We start from the raw sequence: 20,331 nt of genomic DNA, 5'->3' as shown, positions 1-20,331 counted from the left end.
CCTTCGGGTGAAACAATGACAGGACTGCCGTCTCCACCAGCGAGCAGTCTTTTGACTGCGATTAGGGTTAGATGCACGCGCGGACACCCACACTCACACACGTGCACTCGTGCGTTAGGGGTCTCCAGAGCAAGCTCTGTCGAGGCAGCAGTAGCAGCGACAGACTACAGCACAGCTCGCGGTACTCATTTGTGGCAGCAGCACAGCCCAGTCTGTGCCTTTCAGTAGATGAGTCGTCATTTACATGGGCGTGTACAGCCTTTTGCCAATCTACTGCTGGAGGAGGACCATGTGGGTATTTATGCATACTTCACCATGCTGTTCAATGACGGGCAGTGGAGGCATAGACCCAGGAGCATAAACGTATAGAATAGTAATGTTTGTTTGCAGTACTGCCATCTGGCAACCTGTTTGTGTGAGATGGTCTATCCAGGCTCAATCACGCTTGGCTTCCGAGATGCTGACAAGATGGGCCGCCGCCGCATTACGGTGACACGGTCATACGTATGGGTGTACGCTGGAATAATGGATTTTATTATCATGGAAACGTCTCCACATTGAGAAAGCAAAATCTTGGCACGACCCGAAAACGCTGATGAACAGGCGCCGCACTCGGGCAATGGAGACACGGACAATGGTGAGTGAGCAGGGAGAAAGAATGGCAGGACAACCTGAGCGCACAAGAGAGCAGGGTACGGAGAGATGAGACAGCACGGAGAGGAGTGTGCACTGCCACCGCTGACACCGAATACTGCATTGCATACAACCATCCAGTCCCAGCCATGCAGTATGACGGGTAGCAAGCCGTTACGGGCCAAAGGGGGAGGATGCGAGTGACGGAGCTGGCATCACGTTAGCAAAGCAACACTCTACTGGGGGTGTTGTTAAGACTGCGGTTAGATGGAGCGTCAATTACACTCATCGTCTTTAAGAAAAACCGTCAAGAGAATTTAAAGTGACGCTGAGAAAAAAAAAGGTGAGGTAGATATGGATGCTTCGTAAAGCAGATCGTGTTCACCAAAAAGATTTTCTCAGCTTAACTTTAAATTATTTTTCCAAAAGTAATCACATTATTACGATTAATAACAGCAACATATAACAGTATGAAAAAAATCCAGTTCTCAGGTTTGCATTTCAACATAAATGAAAAATAGGATTTCTGCGGGAGGCACTATATTTATGGGCAAATCTGGCGGTCTCCAATCAGCCTCCTGCAGTACCAAAATAAACCCTTAAAAGTAAAAACAGTTTCCCTCCTAGGGCATCACAACAGGACGGCAGTCAGTAGCCTGAGAACAAGATAATTTGCACGGTGATCGCTGTGACGTTAGTGCCCAAGTGTGACTGGTGTGTGTGCAGCGGAGCGTCGCGGCGCCCAGCTACGAGTGTGTGACCTTCAGAAAGAGGCCTATCTGTGAGAGACAGCCCAGAGAGGCACAGAGACACTGACACACGAGCCCGTCCACCAAGCCCGGCTGCAAGAGACGGGGAGGGGTGCACAGGAGTGCGGCGCATAAGCCAGAGGCGCCTGAAAGTGCCCAGCATTGGTGCACACCGGTGCCGAAGAGGAGAGCGCTACGACCAAATCATCCCGAGTGCACCCAATCTCGTCAGCACCACGGAAGCTAAGTAGATTTCATCCTAGTTTGTACTCGGATGGGACACTGCCTGGTAATACCAGACATTGTAGGCTTGGGCTACGATTAGGCCAGGACGTGAAGGTTTGCTCCAACTGATTCTTGAAACCATCTGTGCGCGGCTTCGAGTGATATCCCCACGTATGCATAGGTTTTCTTCAGGTACTCTGGTCTCCTCGGAAATGAAGTCAAACTTTCATTGTAAGAATTGCATTAATGTCCCAAAGTTGCACGATCCTCCTGAAAAGGAGTATTGGGACTCATGGAGGCTTTCCTGGATAAACAAAGGGCATTAATGTTGAATATATCATTACAACAGTACCGGGCAGCAGCCACGAGTGTGGCTGCTTGAGGCGTGGATGCACCTGTGTGTTTGGACAGACACTTGGTCTTGTGAGGAAAGTCCGGTGGTGGCCATGTGCTCACTGCTTGTGGCTCTAACCGTTGGTATGGCTGACCGAGACTGCGTTGATATGGCAATGCCGGAGGGTGCATGTTTGCTCGGTGGAGGTGCGGTTCTGTGTGGTTATGCTGGCTGTGCGGTTATGCTGGCCGTGTGTGGCTGTGGTAGCAGCACGCCACTGCGATGGACGCCGGGCGACGTCACCTTCAGCTGGTTGTTGAAGGCGTCGATGTCGTTCAACCGCTCGGCCGTCTCGGTCTCGACGGAGACCAGGGTCTCCCGCAGGCGGAGGCACGCGGCCTCGCGCGCCAGCTGTGCCTTGTGCACCCCGGTGAAAGAGTCATCTGTACACGCGCGGGCGAAGGTGGCGGGACGGAGACGTCGCAATAAATCACCGCAAAATCGCCTGGATGTTCTTACAATCCTGCGGAACCCGTCGCCGTGGTCCAAGCAGTTACAATGATATCATACAAAACGTCCTGCGCACATCCGCCGGCCACCCTCAGCGGTTAACTTGGTAGGTCACCTGCCCGGTGCCTCATCCGGTGCCAAGGCTCTGGATTGTTCTTCATACCTCCTTGGCACATGGCACACTGGCCAGGCACTCACTTACAGGGGCTGGATATTTCTAACCAATCTTTGAGGCACACACTTATGCAATGACAAAGATACACCGTATAACCTGTGACAAACTGTTGGGGAAAGTGGTGTTAGCGAGCACGTATGAAGGCCGGAACGGCACACGAGCGGGTGGGTGGCCAGCACAGTGTCTGGCCGTCTTTGTCTCCCCAATCGCGATGTTTACACACCGCACCAGGTACTCATTTAAGGCTAAGTCGACCTAGAGGAGGCCTAGAACTGGTTCAAATAATCGTCACTGGTGTCGGCCATGAGCTGGAATAAAACTCGGGTCGCCGGGTATGTAGAGCAGCGCACGAACTGTTGCATTACTGCATTACCGCTTCCCACATTTATACACAAACACACACACACACCACGGTCTTACAGACTGTAGGGGTTGTGCTGTTAGCAAGCTCCGAATAAGTTCAGCACAGAACATGCAGGGGTAGCGTGGCCAGCACCATACCCACTTTTGTTAGTCGCCATTGTCTATGCTCACACACAGCATTAGGTTCTTATTAAGGCCGAGTCAAACCATGGGAGGCTCGACAGGTTCGGATAACATTTGCCACTGATGTTAGCTGTGGCCCGGAATCAAACTGAGGTTGTAACGCAGTGGGCTAACTACTGCGCCACGACCACACACACAGCTCGGACATGAATACAAGTCGCACTCTCACCCCGATTGTGCTCTGTATGTCTCTGCTCAGCATTAACAGTTAAATTGTTGGTGCTCTTACTTGGAAGAATGCTTACAATGGTTGCAATACAATTTGGACAAAATGCAGATAGTTCGTTATTTCCTGCTCAAATGAGTTGTAAAGCAGTGGATCCTCTCCTGCTTCCATACCCAGGTCAGTGGTGGAGATTCTGCATGTCCTTGGCGACGGTGAGTCCATCCATCACTGTTGAATTTCCCACAAAGTGGTACTCATTTTAATTATCCCAGAGGAATGATGGGTTGCGTCAACCATACCCGGGATTTGAACTCCGACTACGAGCTGCTCGTTCTACCGCCGAGCCACATGCCCACGTAAGAGGAGTAAGTAATGCAGGGTGTTTAGAGACACGGCAGTTACTGTATGTTCCACTTTAATCTTGCTCAAGTGAAAAGGGAACTCACTCTGAGTGTGGTTCTGCTGCACCTGCTTCAGCTGCTCACTCAGAGACTGCTTCTCTGGAACCAGGCGTGCCAACATTTGCTGATGTTCCTGCACTCGTACACAAGACAAAGACAAGGATCCCCCGTGTAGCCTTAACAAACTGTAGGGACAAGTGCTGTTAGGGAGTACCGATGAATGCCGGGACGTCACACGAGGGGCTGGGTGGCCAGCACCACGCCCGGCCGCCTTTGTCTCCCTAGTGGCGATGTTAACACACCGCACCAGGTACTCATTTGAGGACGATTCCACCTAGGGGCGGCCCAGGACTGGTTCAGATAATCATCACTGGTGTTGACTGTGAGCGGGAATTGAACCCGGGTGGCCAGGTTCGTAACGTAGCGTACACACACACATGCACACGCAAATGAAGATCCAGCTATAGCTTTAACATACACACACGCACAACCACTCACGCGCGTACACAATTAGTCTACGACTCTCAAAACCAGGCAATAGAGCTGCTGCGATATATGATATAATACTACATGATATAGGCCCACGATTGGAGCATCATCTGTTTATCTAAATATTTTTAGAGCATGCTTTTTTATTCCATATTAAATTTTCTGACAAATACTAATGTTGCGCCATACCAAGGCGCTGGAGGTCGCTTTACCTGCCACCACGCTCACGGGCCAACAGGGGACAGCCGAGAGAGAGAACGAGGTGTGTAGGGGTTGACCAAAGGTAACCCCCCCCCCCCCCCCCCCCGGGTGGCCCATGACCGGAGGTTGACATCACAGACCCCCAAGGGCTGGGAGCTGTGAGGGATAGGGGCCAACGGCCGATTTTAAGACCCTTCAAAATTTAAGACCCTTTAAGACCTTCCAGAACCTCCCAGACATTTCTGGAAGGTTCTGGAGAGGGGGTGATGAGGGGAGGGGTAAGCCTGACGTTGGGGATAAAAGCCAGCCCTCTGAACGGGTCCGCCAGTGTTTGCCAACTCAAGCCTGAAGACGTCCGGAGACCTGAAGACTGGACCAGCACCCTGGGACCCTCAACCAAGGCTCTCGCCAGAGCCGGGTTGTAGCGGACCGGTGGTGGGACCCGTACCCTGGCTGGGTCGGGTCGGTCTAGCCTCCCTTAGCGGCCGTGGCAAGGGACCTGTGTGTAGCGTAGTCCGGGGTGTATAGGACACTTTAGAAGGGAGGCTGTACCTCCCTTAGGCTATCGGGTTGAAGGGGCCGTACCCCTTCGTGTTAAGTTGGTGTCCATTGACTGTTGTAATCAACGCGTTGCCTCCAGAAGCTGTCTCCGTGTAGTCAGTTAGACATACAACACTAAGAAACACAATTGCTCCAATTCTAAATACCCAATCCCACGAAAATGCTATTTTACAAAACGTTTTCCAGAGAGGATGTTAATTACGTGATATCATTGATTTACAAGTTAATATATTTCCTGTATACCCAACAACTTGTGCATTATTAGCATCAGACATTGGGAAGTGAAGTAAACTACAATTAAATAACTTCAAAGTCATCACTATTGAGAATGGAAGTGCAATAACCCATAAAAACAATACAATAAAAATTCTAAACACACCGGCAAAGTTCCGGGAAACCGATTTCGCGAGAATCATCTTGTCGCGACAAAAATAATATCGTGGCATCCCCGTTTGAGCGATGCTCAATACGCGGGCGCGTGCCGCACACTGAGTCACCTGCAGCTGCTTCTGCAGCAACTCCAGCTGGGAGAGCTTGATCTCGCGCGCGCTGTTGGTTCGCTCCAGCTCCTGCCGCTCGATGGACAGCCGGGCACGAACGTCCTGCAGCTTCCCGTCGAGCTGCTGCCGCTTGTCGCCCTGGAAACGATGCGACATCGACACTGAGACAAGCACTCAAACCAGGCAATGCAACTACGCTCGGACGCAACACCCAACCAGGCAACGCTGGTAATGCTAAGAGGACACTGCGAGAAATGAAGCACCGAGCACAAGCAAGAGATCGCGCGTGTGCACGTGTACTTGCCACGGCCTCCAGCTGGAACTCGAGCGTCTTGCGTCGAGCCTTGAGCCCCACGATGGTCTCCTGCTCGCGGTTGCGTTGGTTGAGCAGCTCCTGCCGTCGCGTGCGCTCCCACTCCATCTGACGCTGCCGCTCCAGCTCCCGCTTGGCGGCCTCAACAGCGCGGGGTCCACAGCAACACAGGCAGCCGGCACACACGCACCACCACGAGCATCCCACTCAAGCCATCGTGCGTGCATCACGTACCGGCGTCAACTTCCTGTGCAGCTCTTTTCCCCCCTACTCAGCACTGACGACGCACAGGATTTCCCCTTTCCCTCCCTCCCTCCCGCCTTCACTTTATTTCCCTGCTTCCTCACTCCTCTTCTCGTGTTTATTCCCTAGACTGCTGCATATTATTTGGGATTCTGAGTAAGGTGCTTGTTCATAATACAGCTGCCGAAGTCCTTACACGCACACCATTTCGCGAGCACATCACACAACTGCTCTCCTGTCTTCATATTGGCTACCAGTCGAAGTTGAGCGGACTGCAAGATCTGCTGCTGACCTACAAGGCACTCAATGGGTTAGCCCCACAATATTTTCAGGAACTGATCAATCTTTATACACCAGCAAGGTCCCCAAGATCTTCGGATCGCCTTTTTCTAAGTACTCCGAGGTCAAGGCTTTGCTCCTGGGGTGATGGGGCTTTTGCTAGTGCAGCTCCCAAACTTTAATAATAAGAAAATCAGAACCATTAGATATGTTTAAGTCTATTTTGAAATCTCACCTCTCTAAACCCGCCTTGACCGCCTAGTTCTGGCCGTTTACCTTGCAGGTTCTGTTTATTTATTTGCCTTTCATACACGGTGGCGCATTGGGATCTACGGATGAAACGCGCCTTACAAATGTAAATAGTTATTTAATGCGCTAACCCAAAGGCCAGGAACCTGCGGCTCCGGAACCGCATAACGGCTCTTTAACACTGCTTCGTGATGTTATTTATTAAGAACCGTCTCTCGCATTCATGTTGCATTGCGGCTCTTGAAATATTGAGTTTTTACCCAATTCGAAAAATATGGCGCTTCTTGTTATTTTGGTGGCCTAATCCCTGGGCTAACCTGATAAAGATGGCAGAGACATAAATTACATTCTATTTATGTACACCAAAGTGGTTCAATTAAAAAACGATAAGCATACAGTCAACTCTTGCTTAACCCCAGTGAATGGGGGAGGAGGGGTCGGCTCATATAAAATATAAATAGCGACAGCGCAAGAGATACGTAAATTGGGCTAACAAACACAGGTATTGCTTGCTGCATATTTGTGTGTTTTTATTAGCTTCGTATTATCATTGCACAGCAGAAACCTACCTTTAGAGTTATCCATAAGAGAGGGTTTTTGGTTAGATCGCGTAAATATAAATGCGTCGTTAAACCCGCCGCCACCCGACACAGCCAATTAGTAAGGTTGGGCACTGAAACAAAACAAGACAATTATTTCCTAGTTCATCACACCGCTGTGTTGGAGAGTAAACCCACAACATTTACAATAAGAGTACAACGTTTCGCCGGTAATTACAACGAACATCAGGCAACAGCCACAATGCGGGTGAACACATATCAGGCATCATTTGTTTTATCGCTGAAAACATGTTTGTTTTCAAATGGGCATGGAATCACTGCCCATCAGTGAGGAGCAGCTAATAATGAAACACTGGGTATGTAAAAATCAGTTTTTTTTCACAGGCACAGTTAATCCGTAACCCGGACCCATCTAAAGTTAACTGGGATAGTATTGAGCAACGACCAGCTGATGCGTACGGTTGAGGTCTGGGCAAGGTGGAGCAAGGTCACAATGAGAGGTGCCGACACGGTGGACAAAGACCTCATCATCAGACTGGTCTCCATCACCAATTACTTGGTAGAACACCAAACAGTCCGAACACACTCAACTTAGTAGTTCATCTTCACAACATCGTGACAACACAGCAACAACCGAAGTTATCCCTTGGTCTAAGCCCGGCCTCCTACCTCCCTGCGCTCCACCTCCCTCCTCCTCTCCTCCTCCCTCTGTCGCTCCATCTCCCGCTGGCGCTCCAGCTGGCGCTCCAGCTCCGCCTGGCGGCGCCGTTCTTGCTGTTGGCGCTCGCGCTCCCTCCGCTCGTGCTCCGCGCGCTCCACGGCCAGCAGGCGCTCACGCTCGCGTCGCTGCGTCTCGGCCAGCGCAGCACGCCTTCGCTCCAGCTCCTGGTTGCCCTTCTCAAAGTTCTCCCTCTTCTTGTCCTCAAATGTCACTTGGGGGGGGGGCGGAGGAGCAGCAGCAGAATTACACGAGTTCACAGATCTAAAGGCAGGCCCACACCATCTGAGTGATCAGTCGCACCGTCAAATCACTCTCGAAATCGTGCAACTTAAATAGCTGCTTATACGTCCGTGTCTTTGGTTGTAGAGATGTTCGCAAACGAGCAAATCAGTTGCATGCAGCCAAGTTGGGCAACTGATTGCTCAGGTGTAGACCTGCCTAAAGGCTACTTAAACGTCCTGGGTTGGCTGGGACAATCCCAGTGATTTCAGAATGGCTGTCTAATTGTTGTCAAGCTTTTTGTGCAAAATCTGAAATGTATCCGTGAAAGTTGGGATACATTTCAGTTTTAAATTTTGCATTGCCTCGTGTTTCTCACTTGTTCACTTTGACTCATGATAGGGACAAAGGACGAGGCAACCTGAGCAGTGGGCGGGGCTGGTGGAGTGAGTGGGGCCTATGAGCAGTGAGCGGGACCAACATTCGAAGTTTAAATTAATCTTATTTGTTTACACAGATGATCCCATTTAGCTGGTTGCCCAGTTATTTTGGAAGGGAGATCGATGGTGCGTTAGCACAGAAGCAACAAAACAAAGGCAAGAACATCAATTTTGCCGAGTTGTGCTCCAGGTCCCGGAGCTCGTATATAAAAGTGATAGATGCATGAAATTACATAATACACATCACAGCCAAAACACTGAAACAGACACCAATCCCCTGGCTCCCTATTTTGGCGAGTATTCTGCCACCAAATATCTACGGAAACATGCAAACTGCAAAGGAGTTTACACGTTTTATTGCCATGACAACCTACCCATCAACCAAGACCTCAACAACGTTCCTATGAACGTTGTTGGCTATGAAACCCAATCTATGGACGATACATTAAACCAGTGTCATCTGTGCTCCTTCAATGCAATAGCAAAACTGCACAAACTCTCCCCTGAATCCCTCTCGTGGCTATCAGACCTCGACATTGGCATTTAGCTCCGAAACATTTTGCCACATGCAAGAATGGAACCGAGTGGGCGGGGAAACGGCAGAAGTTGCGTCCAGGTACCAGGTAGTTTTTTCTCCTGTTCCTCTTCGGCGGCGGCCTCCTCTGGAGGTTTCTGTTCGAGAAGCGACACGGAAACGCCGCTGCTGCTGCTGCCTCCAGAGAGGGAACTTCCAGTGCGCGACCGCCTGCATGCGACGCAAGGTGACGCACGATGAGACATGGTGACACGGTACAGAGAGTTAAGAAATCTCGTGGCATGATCCAAAATGTCTTGTGTGGAATGACACTGATGTTTAAGTCCTAGTGCCGGTATGTGTGAAGTGTGGTTTAACTGTCTGACACAGAACAACGGAGTCTGTCTGTGTGGTGGTGCCTGCTGTGCTGCAAGACCTGAACGAGGGAGGCATTAGGTCAGCGGTGAGGGCGGGAGGCAGCTGCTGTCCAGACAGTGCCATATCAATGAGATGCATGGCCAAGATGAACTCCTCAGCCGTTAACTTGCCATCTTGGTCGATGTCAGAGAGACCCCTGCACACAGCCAAAAAAACACACACGTGGAATTAAAGTGCAGGTTTGGGTGTCCTAACGGTCATAGGAAGCACACCATTGTATACAAAAATAAAAGAGAATGGGAGAAGCACCCGGGGTAGTGCCGGGTGAGGGATCCTCACCAGATGGCGGCGAGCTGCGGTTGTGTGAGGTGGGACTGCATGAGGATGTTTCTGGCCTGTGGCCCTGCACAGCCGACACACAGCAACCGGGCATGGGAGCCATTAAAAACACGCACACTACACAGAGAGAGACACACACACACCACTAGGCACACACAGATCATCATAAAACACAGCAACTGCAACACTATCTGCACCACTTACTACTACCACCACCGCTACTACTACTAGCAAGATCACCACCAGCACCACCAGCATCACCAGCCACACACAGGCCTCCAAGAAAACACACACGACTAGACACACACACATACACCACCAGGTTCATACAACACCAGGCACACAACAAGCTATCAAATTCAACATACAAACAAGGATATATAAATTCCGTTTCTTAAACTCTCGCAGGATTGTCAAGATGCATCGCATTGTGAGGCACCTGTCAGGAAGCTGCTCATGGTCTTGTCGTGACTGTTGAAGAGCTGTCGGTACTTGAGGCGAGATGACTGTGGGACAGCCCAGTCAGCCGCCCTGCAAAAAATACAAAGACAAAGATCCCCCGTATAGCCTTAACAGACTGTTGGGGCAAGTGCTGTTCGCGGGCACATATCAAGGCCGACACGGCACACGAGGGGGTGGGTGGCCAACACCACTCCCAGCCACCTTTGTCTCCCTAGCGGCGATGTTTACCCACTGCACCAGGTACTCATTTGAGGCTGAGTCGACCTAGGGGAAGCACAGAACTGGTTCAGATAATCGTCGCTGGTGCTGGTCGTGAGCAGGAATCGAATTCGCGATCCCGGTTTTGTGGCGCAGTGCGTTAATTGCTGCACTACCGCACCCCACAATAAGGTACAAATACAAAGATCCCCCAAATAGCCTTAAAAGACTGCAGGGACAAGTACTATTAGCGAGCACTTATGAAAGCCGACACGGCACACGAGGGGGTGGGGTGGCCAGCACCACGCCCGGCCGCCTTTGTCTTCCTATTGACAATGTTTACACACCACACCAGGTACTCATTTGAGGCCGAGTCGACGATTAGGTACACCCACGCAACCACACAATATTGTACAGAGGTGCAGAACAACACCACACATTGAACATACACACCAACGAATAACAGGATACACAAACACACACCAACATAAAATTAGGTAAACACACGTCAACACATACCAACACACGTGACATACCTGTACGTGACAACACAAACCACACAAGGACACAAACAGATACATGACAACACACTCCGACACATTGGTGAGTTGCACCGGCACTGTGATGCATCGCTACACCAGCACTCGCTAGCCTGGGCCAAGGTGCTTACATGGTGGCTTCAGCCGACAGGGCTTTCTGCATTTGAATGGGACCTATCCCAGGCCCAACGCCTGCTCCAGGTCGGCCGAATGTGGAACCTTTTGGTAGCGTGGCACCTGAAAGAGGAAATCCCACACCACAGGAATGTCCTGCATTAACGTCATTATGACAAACAGCCCCAAACATTTTACTGCTGGGGGGGGGGGGGGGGGATTAATGAGTAAACGTACATTATGCATGCGCATTATACGAGCCCTTTGATATTGTCCTTCATGTCCATTGTGTATTAAAATAGCCCCCCCCCCCCACTTTGCGCAAGAGTGCAGAAGTGTGGTTACCACATCTACGCCTCTATATAAGGAACGAAACAGGTGGACTTCTTCACAAATCTGGCTGTCGCCTGATGAAGCTAGTTGTAATTACTGGCAAAACGTCATACTCAGATTGTAAATGTTGTGGCTTGGCTCTGTTCTGTTTACGTGACAACCCTTACTAGTTGGCTGTGTCGGGTGGTGGCGGGTTTTAACGACACATTTATATATTTATGCGCTCTAACCCAAAAAAGCCTACGTGTTAAACTGCATGGAGCATGCTCGCTTAAACAAAATGCTGCTTTGCTGTTAAACACGGGGCCAGAAAGGCCTGCATAGGCTGGTGAACTGAAAAGGTTGAATTTTGAGGCATGTTTTGCTTATGTATCTGTTACGTATGACCCTCCGTGATGGCTTAAAACAAATTATACAGAGGGCTTAATTTTGGCCGAGTCTGTCCGGGGCCAGCGACCCAGAATATATATCCTCACGCGACACACCAGATCGAGCATCATTTTTGTTATGCACGTGGCTATGACTCAATGACTCACGTACACCTACTTCAGACACACAATATATTGATATATTGAGTGAGAAATCAGGCCCGGGTTATACACAAATCGCTGCATGTAATCAATCTTACAGCCCCCCCCACCTCTCTCTCTCCTTCACACTGCTTTTTGCAAATGGGAAAGTTGGTAACCTTAGAATACACGTGCCATGCTAGCACGTCACAAATGTGTTGCCCCCATTGCACACGGGGGACACGGGTATAACACGTAACGGACCAGTGACAGAGATCCCCGCATAATCTACACAAGCTGTCAGGGCAAGCGCTGTTAATGGCGCCGCAGAGGCGAGATGTTAACTACCCCGCCTGGTATACAGGAGGTTGTGCGTTCGATCCTGACACTGACGCCTGCTGGATATTTGGAGTTGGAATTTTTCTCTCCCCGTGGTCGTGTAGATTTTTCTCATGGTCCTTGGGATTTTCGCTCCACATTTAGAATGAACATCACGCGTTTATAGTATTTATAGTATTTGACCGCTATAAATTACTACGTAATAAACACACACGTGTACGCGAAAGTATTGTGACACGCACCAGTCGTTGGGAAGGGCTGCATCAAGCCCTGCACACCGTTGGCCATCGGTGCAGGAATTCCCACAGTGCTCAGCGGCGGCGTCAAGGAAGACGGCGCCACGGCCCCGAGGGGCCCTCCCACCAACGTACTCCCCAGGGAACCCCCCATCCCGAGCAGAGGGGCCCCGCCGACAAGAGGCCCGAAGGGGGAGCGCTGCAGGATGGCAGGTGGCAGCACCGCGGGGAGCGCGTGGCCGTGTAGACGCATCTTGATGAGTTTCATGGCGATGGAAAACTCCTGGGCGTCCATACGGCCGTCGCCATTCAAGTCCGCCAGCGCCCTGCAAGAACACAGCAAATCAGCCTCCCCGCACAAGTTTCCCCCGCATACATACACGCTCGCAGCTGCCACGACCACAGCCGGCGGCGGCAGGGGAGATTTGCAGGCAGCCAAATGTGTGATTGTGACCGTGGGATCGGTCCTCCCATCGTGCCTTGCATGTTACATCACGACACCGAGTCTATGCTTCATACACTTGCGCGTCACTGCTGCTGTTGTCAAATATGTGACTTTACCGAAAGAACCAAGAATATAAATATATTACCGTCACAATTTTTGCTCTTTTGTCTGTGGCCCGAAATGCAGTGCAGTGATGTGAAGTGGCATGCAAGACACAATAGGAGAGGTAAAAAAGGAATCCTGCTGGCAATTCCAGATGAAATAAAATGGCTTTAACCAACTCAACATTTTTGGTTCTTTTGGTAAAGTCACGTAGAAGGGAAACAATAAAATAATAAAAATATTAAACAATAAAATTTTCACGACGTTTTGACTGCAACACAAGCAATCATCATCAGGTGTGAAAACCTGATGATGATTGATTGTTTTATATTTTTATTATTTTATTGTTTCCCTTCTACGTGACTTTACTGAAAGAACCAAAAATGTTGAGTTGACGTTTCGACTGCAATACAAGCAATCATCATCAGGTGTGAAAACCTGATGATGATTGCTTGTGTTGCAGTCGAAACGTCGTGAGAATTTTGTTTTATATTTTTATTATTTTATTGTTTCCCTTCTACGTAACTTTACCGAAAGAACCAGGAATATGAATCCCTGCAGTCACGAAAGCTTTAAATCAAAATTTAACTCAACATTTATCCACTGCTTTCCAAACTCCATGATACAAACAATGGGTGGACCGGTCCTATGGTCACAACCGTGCCTTTTCTGTCCAGAAATCAGCTTTTGAGTGTTTATTATTGCCCTTACTTGTTTTCTAGGCTGCAAACACTTTTCAGTGTTATGAGTTTCTACTTCATAAAAAAAATGCATGAGATTTGCTTGAGGCAGAGGGTAAATGATTGATGGAGGCTCACCATATTTGTGCAAGGACGGGTGCAGGAAGCCCCGACTGCAGAAAGAAGCTTCGTGCCTGCTCACCTTCAAAGACAATCGTGGACACAATGCCATTGAAGCACATTAAAAACCCGTGTTTTCAAGCAGAGTTTCTATCCAGTGTCCTCCTCATAACTGACGGTTGGGTGCCCATGACAGATGACGTCTTTCACGATCTTCAGCGTCCCTCATTGAGAGATCCATCTGACTGCTCACATTGTGCCAGAAACTGATGTTTCATTCCCCACGTACAATATATTGCAGGTTGCTTCTCCATATCTCGAGCTGTGACCTTCTTAGGTTATGTCCCATGTATGCCACCTTTCTTCTCATCAGACGTCTCAGTAATTGCTGCTTGTAGCCATATCTCAGCATATCGTCACTTCTATTATCATCGCACCAGCTTAACTACTTCCGTTCTTCTGTAACACCACATCTCGAATGCATTTAGCCTCTTCATGTGACACTCCACACAAAGTCCTTCAATATCGTCATCCTCCAGGTTCTGTTTTAAGTGTATGGAGAGGTGAACTCAACTGCAACACAACACGATTACAAAAGCAAGGTGAGAGATTACCTGTGATGTAACCTCCTGCTGGGCTGAGACTAAGGAATTGCTGGTCATGCTTGGCTCGCTCCTCCGAGCTGATGGCCCACACGTCCACAGCAGCTGCATCACACGTACACGCACCATGGTCTAATCACTCCGGGATGGTCTCAAGACATAACCATATCTCATGGACTCCCAATGCAACAATCCATCGAGCAAAACACGATAGACATCTCATGTATACAGTAAAACCTTGGATTGCGAGCATAATTCGTTCTGAAAACGTGTTTGTAATCCAAAGCACTCGTATATCAGTTATGATCACGCGACGCTAGGCAGACAAAGCGTATACGTACTATTCGTATTGCAAGACCTCGCTCGTTTATCAAATTAATTTAAAAAAATGTGTTCGTCTTGCAAAACACTCGCAGACCAAGTTACTCGCAATCCAAGGTTTTGCTGTATTCCCTCCTTTAGCTGTCATGCTGATATTAGTCCCGTCTGCCGGTCATAATCCTTTATAGCAACGTGTATCTGCCCAAATCCACTTCCTTGTCTTGAATTACAAATGATGTGTTTGACCTGTATGTCCTAGATTACACATGTCACTTCTCTCTTGATGCAATTCCTCTGATTAGCACGGTTGACTATGTATGGTACGAAAGAAGTTCAACATACATATGTACATTCCAAGCATGCACCTCTCTCTGCTTCTTTGAACGCTTAATTTTTTTTCTCCACTGTCAACTGCACGCCAACTAAAACATGCTGCACACTTGCTGGTCTTAAGACTCTAAGTTGCATTTCATTCGCCGCATCTTGCCGAAAATGTCTTGCGAGAGTGCTCAAGCGGCCTCACCAGCAAACGATGTCCCAAACTGGTCCATGTTTACATCTCAGCTGAATCACGCACACTCCATCTGGCAGGAATAAACATAAGGCCATCAGCACAGCATCGCGTCGAGACAGCACGACATAAAGTGCCGATATTAGTACGAAGGCAGTGGCGTGGCCATTACTCAGTAAGCAACGTTCACGACAGCAAGAAATGCAGAAAGAGTGCACAATGCAACCAATAAGGATGGCACCGCTGATTACCCTAACCCAACACACCATAAATGACAGCACTAACATACCAATAGAGTTATGAGAACACTACCATAGAATAGTTTAAACACAACGAGTGTACAGACCATTATAGCAATTGCCAGCACTGACAGCACTCCACAGAACTGATATAGCACCGACAGGATACTCATGACAACACTGACATCACTACAGCGTGGACACAACACTGGTCCGCCACGATTGAAAGTGGACGAAGAACCATGACACAACCTACAGTGCTCTGAGTGTGAATATAAATGACATCACTCTTAAACTCACTGTCCTGACAACACCGACATGACAGTATGCTGACAGCACTGACATGACAACATTGTGGGTTTGCCACGTACGGTGCGAAGGAACTTTAACATGCATACATACGTGAGTACTGACAGAAATGACAGCACTAACAATACTGACATCGACAGGAATACACTGGCAACAATGGCAATATTGACAGTAGTAACAGCACTAACAGTAGTAACAGCACTGACAGCAGTAACAGCACTGACAGCAGTAACAGCACTGACAGTAGTAACAGCACTTACAGTAGTAACAGCACTAACAGCAGTAACAGCAATGACAGTAGTAACAGCACTGACAGTAGTAACAGCACAGTAGTAACAGCACTGACAGTAGTAACATCACTGACAGTAGTAACAGCACTGACAGTAGTAACATCACTGACAGTAGTAACAGCACTGACAGTAGTAACAGCACTGATAGTAGTAACATCACTGACAGTAGTAACAGCACTGACAGTCGTAACATCACAGTAGTAACATCACTGACAGTAGTAACAGCACTGACAGTAGTAACATCACTGATAGTAGTAACAGCACTGACAGTCGTAACATCACAGTAGTAACATCACTGACAGTAGTAACAGCACTGACAGCAGTAACAGCACTGGCAGCAGCAACAGCACTGACAGCAGTAACAGCACTGACAATAGTACTGACAGTAGTAACAGCACTGACAGTAGTAACAACACTGACAGTAGTAACATCCCTGACAGCAGTAACAGCACTGATAGTAGTAACATCACTGACAGTAGTAACATCAATGACAGTAGCAACAGCACTTACAGCACTGACAGTAGTAACATCACAGTAGTAACATCCCTGACAGAAGTAACAGCACTGACAGTAGTAACAGCACTGACAGTAGTAACAGCACTGACAGTAGTAACATCACTGACAGTAGTAACATCACCGACAGTAGTAACATCACTGACAGCAGTAACAACACTGACAGTAGTAACATCACTGACAGCAGTAACATCACTGACAGTAGTAACAGCACTGACAGCAGTAACAACACTGACAGTAGTAACATCACTGACAGCAGTAACATCACTGACAGTAGTAACAGCACTGACAGTAGTAACAGCACTGACAGTAGCAACAGCACTGACAGTAGTAACATCACAGTAGTAACATCACTGACAGCAGTAACAGCACTGACAGCAGGAACATCACTGACAGCAGTAACAGCACTGACAGCAGTAACAACACTGACAGTAGTAACATCACAGTAGTAACAACACTGACAGTAGTAACATCACTGACAGCAGTAACATCACTGACAGCAGGAACATCACTGACAGCAGTAACAACACTGACAGTAGTAACATCACTGACAGTAGTAACATCACAGTAGAAACTTCACTGACAGTAGTAACATCACAGTAACATCACAGTAGAAACATCACTGACAGTAGTAACATCACTGACAGCAGTAACAACACTGACAGTAGTAACATCACAGTAGTAACATCACTGACGGTAGTAACATCACTGACAGCAGTAACAGCACTGACAGCAGGAACATCACTGACAGTAGTAACATCACTGACAGTAGTAACATCACTGACAGCAGGAACATCACTGACAGCAGGAACATCACTGACAGCAGTAACAGCACTGACAGCAGTAACAGCACTGACAGCAGTAACAACACTGACAGTAGTAACAGCACTGACAGTAGTAACATCACTGACAGTAGTAACATCACTGACAGCAGGAACATCACTGACAGCAGTAACAACACTAACAGTAGTAACATCACTGACAGTAGTAACATCACAGTAGAAACCTCACTGACAGTAGTAACATCACAGTAGTAACATCACAGTAGAAACATCACTGACAGTAGTAACATCACTGACAGCAGTAACAACACTGACAGTAGTAACATCACAGTAGTAACATCACTGACGGTAGTAAAATCACTGACATCAGTAACAGCACTGACAGCAGTAACAGCACTGACAGCAGTAACAGCACTGACAGCAGGAACATCCCTGACAGCAGTAACAACACTGACAGTAGCAACAGCACTGACAGTAGTAATAGCACTGACAGCACTGACAGTAGTAACATCACAGTAGTAACATCACTGACAGTAGTAACATCACTGACAGTAGTAACATCACTGACAGTAGTAACATCACAGTAGTAACATCACTGACAGTAGTAACATCACTGACAGTAGTAACATCACAGTAGTAACATCACTGACAGTAGTAACATCACTGACAGTAGTAACATCACAGTAGAAACATCACTGACAGTAGTAACATCACTGACAGTAGTAACATCACAGTAGTAACATCACTGACAGTAGTAACATCACTGACAGTAGTAACATCACAGTAGTAACAGCACTGACAGCACTGATAGTTCAGAGAAGGCGTCGCCGCCTTTCCGCGAGTGGTCGCGTCAGCAGCAACTGCAGCTTCAATGCGTGGCTGATGCGCAAGGTCACTGCGGATTAAGCGGCGCCTCGGGGCTCAAAGTCGACAACTCCCGTCCCATCGGATGACTTTGTTCAGGCGAAAGGATGAGAGAGGAGCGTGAGGAGAGAGGAGCGTGAGGAGGAGCGTGAGGAGGAACGTGAGGAGGAGCGTGAGGAGAGAGGAGCGTGAGGAGAGAGGAGCGTGAGGAGAGAGGAGCGTGAGGGGAGAGGAACGTGAGGGGTGAGGAGAGAGGAGAGTGATGAGAGAGGAACGTGAGGGGAGAGGAACGTGAGGGGAGAGGAACGTGAGGGGAGAGGAGAGTGATGAGAGGAGCGTGAGGGGTGAGGAGTGAGGAGCGTGAGGGGAGAGGAACGTGAGGAGGAGCGTGAGGAGAGAGGAACGTGAGGAGGAGCGTGAGGAGAGTTGAGGATTGAGCAAGGATCGAGTGAGGAGAGGGGATTTAAAATGTGAAACTCGGGGAGAGGAGAACCCGACGTGAAGGGAATGAGAGGATGATGATGGAGAGAGCGGGGGGAGGTGAGGCGTCGTGGCAGATCCCTGCATACGTGGACGTGCGCCGCCTTAAATGAAGCCTCGGGGCGAGTGTAAACCGGGGAGACTCAGCAGAGTGCTCACGGGGGCCTCACAGGGATCTGGTGGCGGCCGACAGCGCTTTCGCAGCACTCGATGAGGACCCCGCCCCCGCAATAGCGACCCGACAGAGAGCCGATAGCGATCTGAGGTAAGGGTCCATTAGGGAGCAGAAATGAGCCCGGGATAGAAACATCATAGGGGCCGCCTCAAGGCTGGGGGGGGTGCTCATGGGAAGGCGATAGGAACCTTAAGAGGACGCGACACAGCCCTGACGGGACCCCCCCCGCGGGGGGGAGGGAACCCCGCGCTCAACATCGGTGCGCCCCCCTCACCTGTCGCCCGCTCCCCCCCGAGGCCGCGCACCCGCACGGAGGCGGACTCCCTCAACGGCCTCCCTCTGTCCGTCTCCCGCGGTGCCTCCCGATGCGCGTGGCCCAGAGAGTCGAGGGAACACGCGCGGGGAAAGGAAGGGGATGCAGGGGGGGGCTGTGGTTGAGGGGGACGCGGGGAGGCCCTGAGCCCTGCGGCGAACGCGGCCCTGGGCCTCTTGCCTCTCTGCGACCCGGGCGGCCCGCGATGGCGTCCGTCCCGTGACGTCAGCTCTTGCCGACCGCGCGATGACGTCACTCTTGCCGACCGCGCGATGACGTCATTCGCGGCGACCACGCGATTACGTTCACTGCTACACGGTGAAAACCGTCGCGATGACGTCGCCAAAGAAATCAGCGGCCGCGCGGTGCTCGGCGCCGTCACGCACTTTGCAGAGTAAAGTGGACGGCGATGTCACGCCCAACAAGTTCGCATTTCAAAGGTCAGCGCTTTGAAATGACGTCACCGCGAGTTCTGAAAGCTGACGTCATTTGTGTTTGTGTTTAACCAAGCGTGACGTCGACCGATGCACCTCCACTTGAGCGATGACCTTCCACCTCTCACACCCTGCAAGCCTTGGACCTTTGGACTCACCCCAGAAGCCGACAACCACACACAAAGACCCCCCGTGTAGCCTTAACAGACTGTTGGGGCAAGTGCTGTTAGCGAGCACCTATGAAGGCCGGCACGGCACGCGAAGGGGTGGGTGGCCAGCACTACGCCCGACCAACTTTGTCTCCCCAGTGGCGATGTTTACACATTGCACCAGGTACTCATTTGAGGCTGAATTCCTCCTGCAGTGTAAAAAAAATGATTATATATACACACAGTACAGCCTGTACGAATTACTGGCACAGCCTAGATACAGTACTGTCGTCTATGTAACTATAGTCTGTATACTCTATATTGCATGCACACCGTTTATACGCATGTCCACATACTGACCACATTCTATACAGTACAGTATTACAAACCTTGCATAAATAACAAAGAACGTCAACAGTTGTGTCAGATGCACCGAGGTTGCAGAACGCGACAAGGTTACACATTTCCTCGGGAGTTGGGGGTCTAAGCTTCACTTCGTTTTCGTCAAAGTTATTTGCAACAACTCG

The 20,331-nt window shown here is 49.5% G+C and overlaps 1 protein-coding gene across 3 annotated transcripts in view; it reads right to left on the bottom strand.

Annotated features, from left to right (window-relative positions):
* The window catches only part of ITSN1 (intersectin 1), a 50,547-nt gene extending 31,032 nt beyond the window's left edge, over positions 1–19,515 (bottom strand). For 2 of the 3 annotated variants that reach the window (XM_032972626.2, XM_076074626.1), the window contains exons 1-15: positions 19,183–19,513; positions 15,269–15,329; positions 14,437–14,529; positions 13,841–13,904; positions 12,482–12,801; positions 11,076–11,181; positions 10,185–10,276; positions 9,746–9,809; positions 9,465–9,602; positions 9,135–9,259; positions 7,804–8,066; positions 5,795–5,944; positions 5,488–5,628; positions 3,785–3,872; positions 2,245–2,384 (exon numbers count right to left, since the gene is read on the bottom strand). In XM_032972626.2, the coding sequence (XP_032828517.2) occupies positions 2,245–2,384; positions 3,785–3,872; positions 5,488–5,628; positions 5,795–5,944; positions 7,804–8,066; positions 9,135–9,259; positions 9,465–9,602; positions 9,746–9,809; positions 10,185–10,276; positions 11,076–11,181; positions 12,482–12,801; positions 13,841–13,904; positions 14,437–14,529; positions 15,269–15,296 (1,812 nt within the window). In that variant the 5' untranslated portion in view covers positions 15,297–15,329; positions 19,183–19,513. Of the gene's footprint in view, positions 1–2,244; positions 2,385–3,784; positions 3,873–5,487; positions 5,629–5,794; positions 5,945–7,803; positions 8,067–9,134; positions 9,260–9,464; positions 9,603–9,745; positions 9,810–10,184; positions 10,277–11,075; positions 11,182–12,481; positions 12,802–13,840; positions 13,905–14,436; positions 14,530–15,268; positions 15,330–19,182 lie in introns of all 3 variants that reach the window. The other variant, XM_076074625.1, reaches the window with a different exon arrangement.
* Between the last annotated feature and the right edge of the window lie 816 nt (positions 19,516–20,331).

This window comes from Petromyzon marinus, chromosome 49, assembly GCF_048934315.1.
Source record: "Petromyzon marinus isolate PM22_M1 ecotype Great Lakes invasive population chromosome 49, UKy_Petmar_22M1.pri1.0, whole genome shotgun sequence".
Classification (NCBI taxonomy): domain Eukaryota; kingdom Metazoa; phylum Chordata; class Hyperoartia; order Petromyzontiformes; family Petromyzontidae; genus Petromyzon; species Petromyzon marinus.
This window is presented reverse-complemented; position numbering and strand designations above follow the sequence as displayed.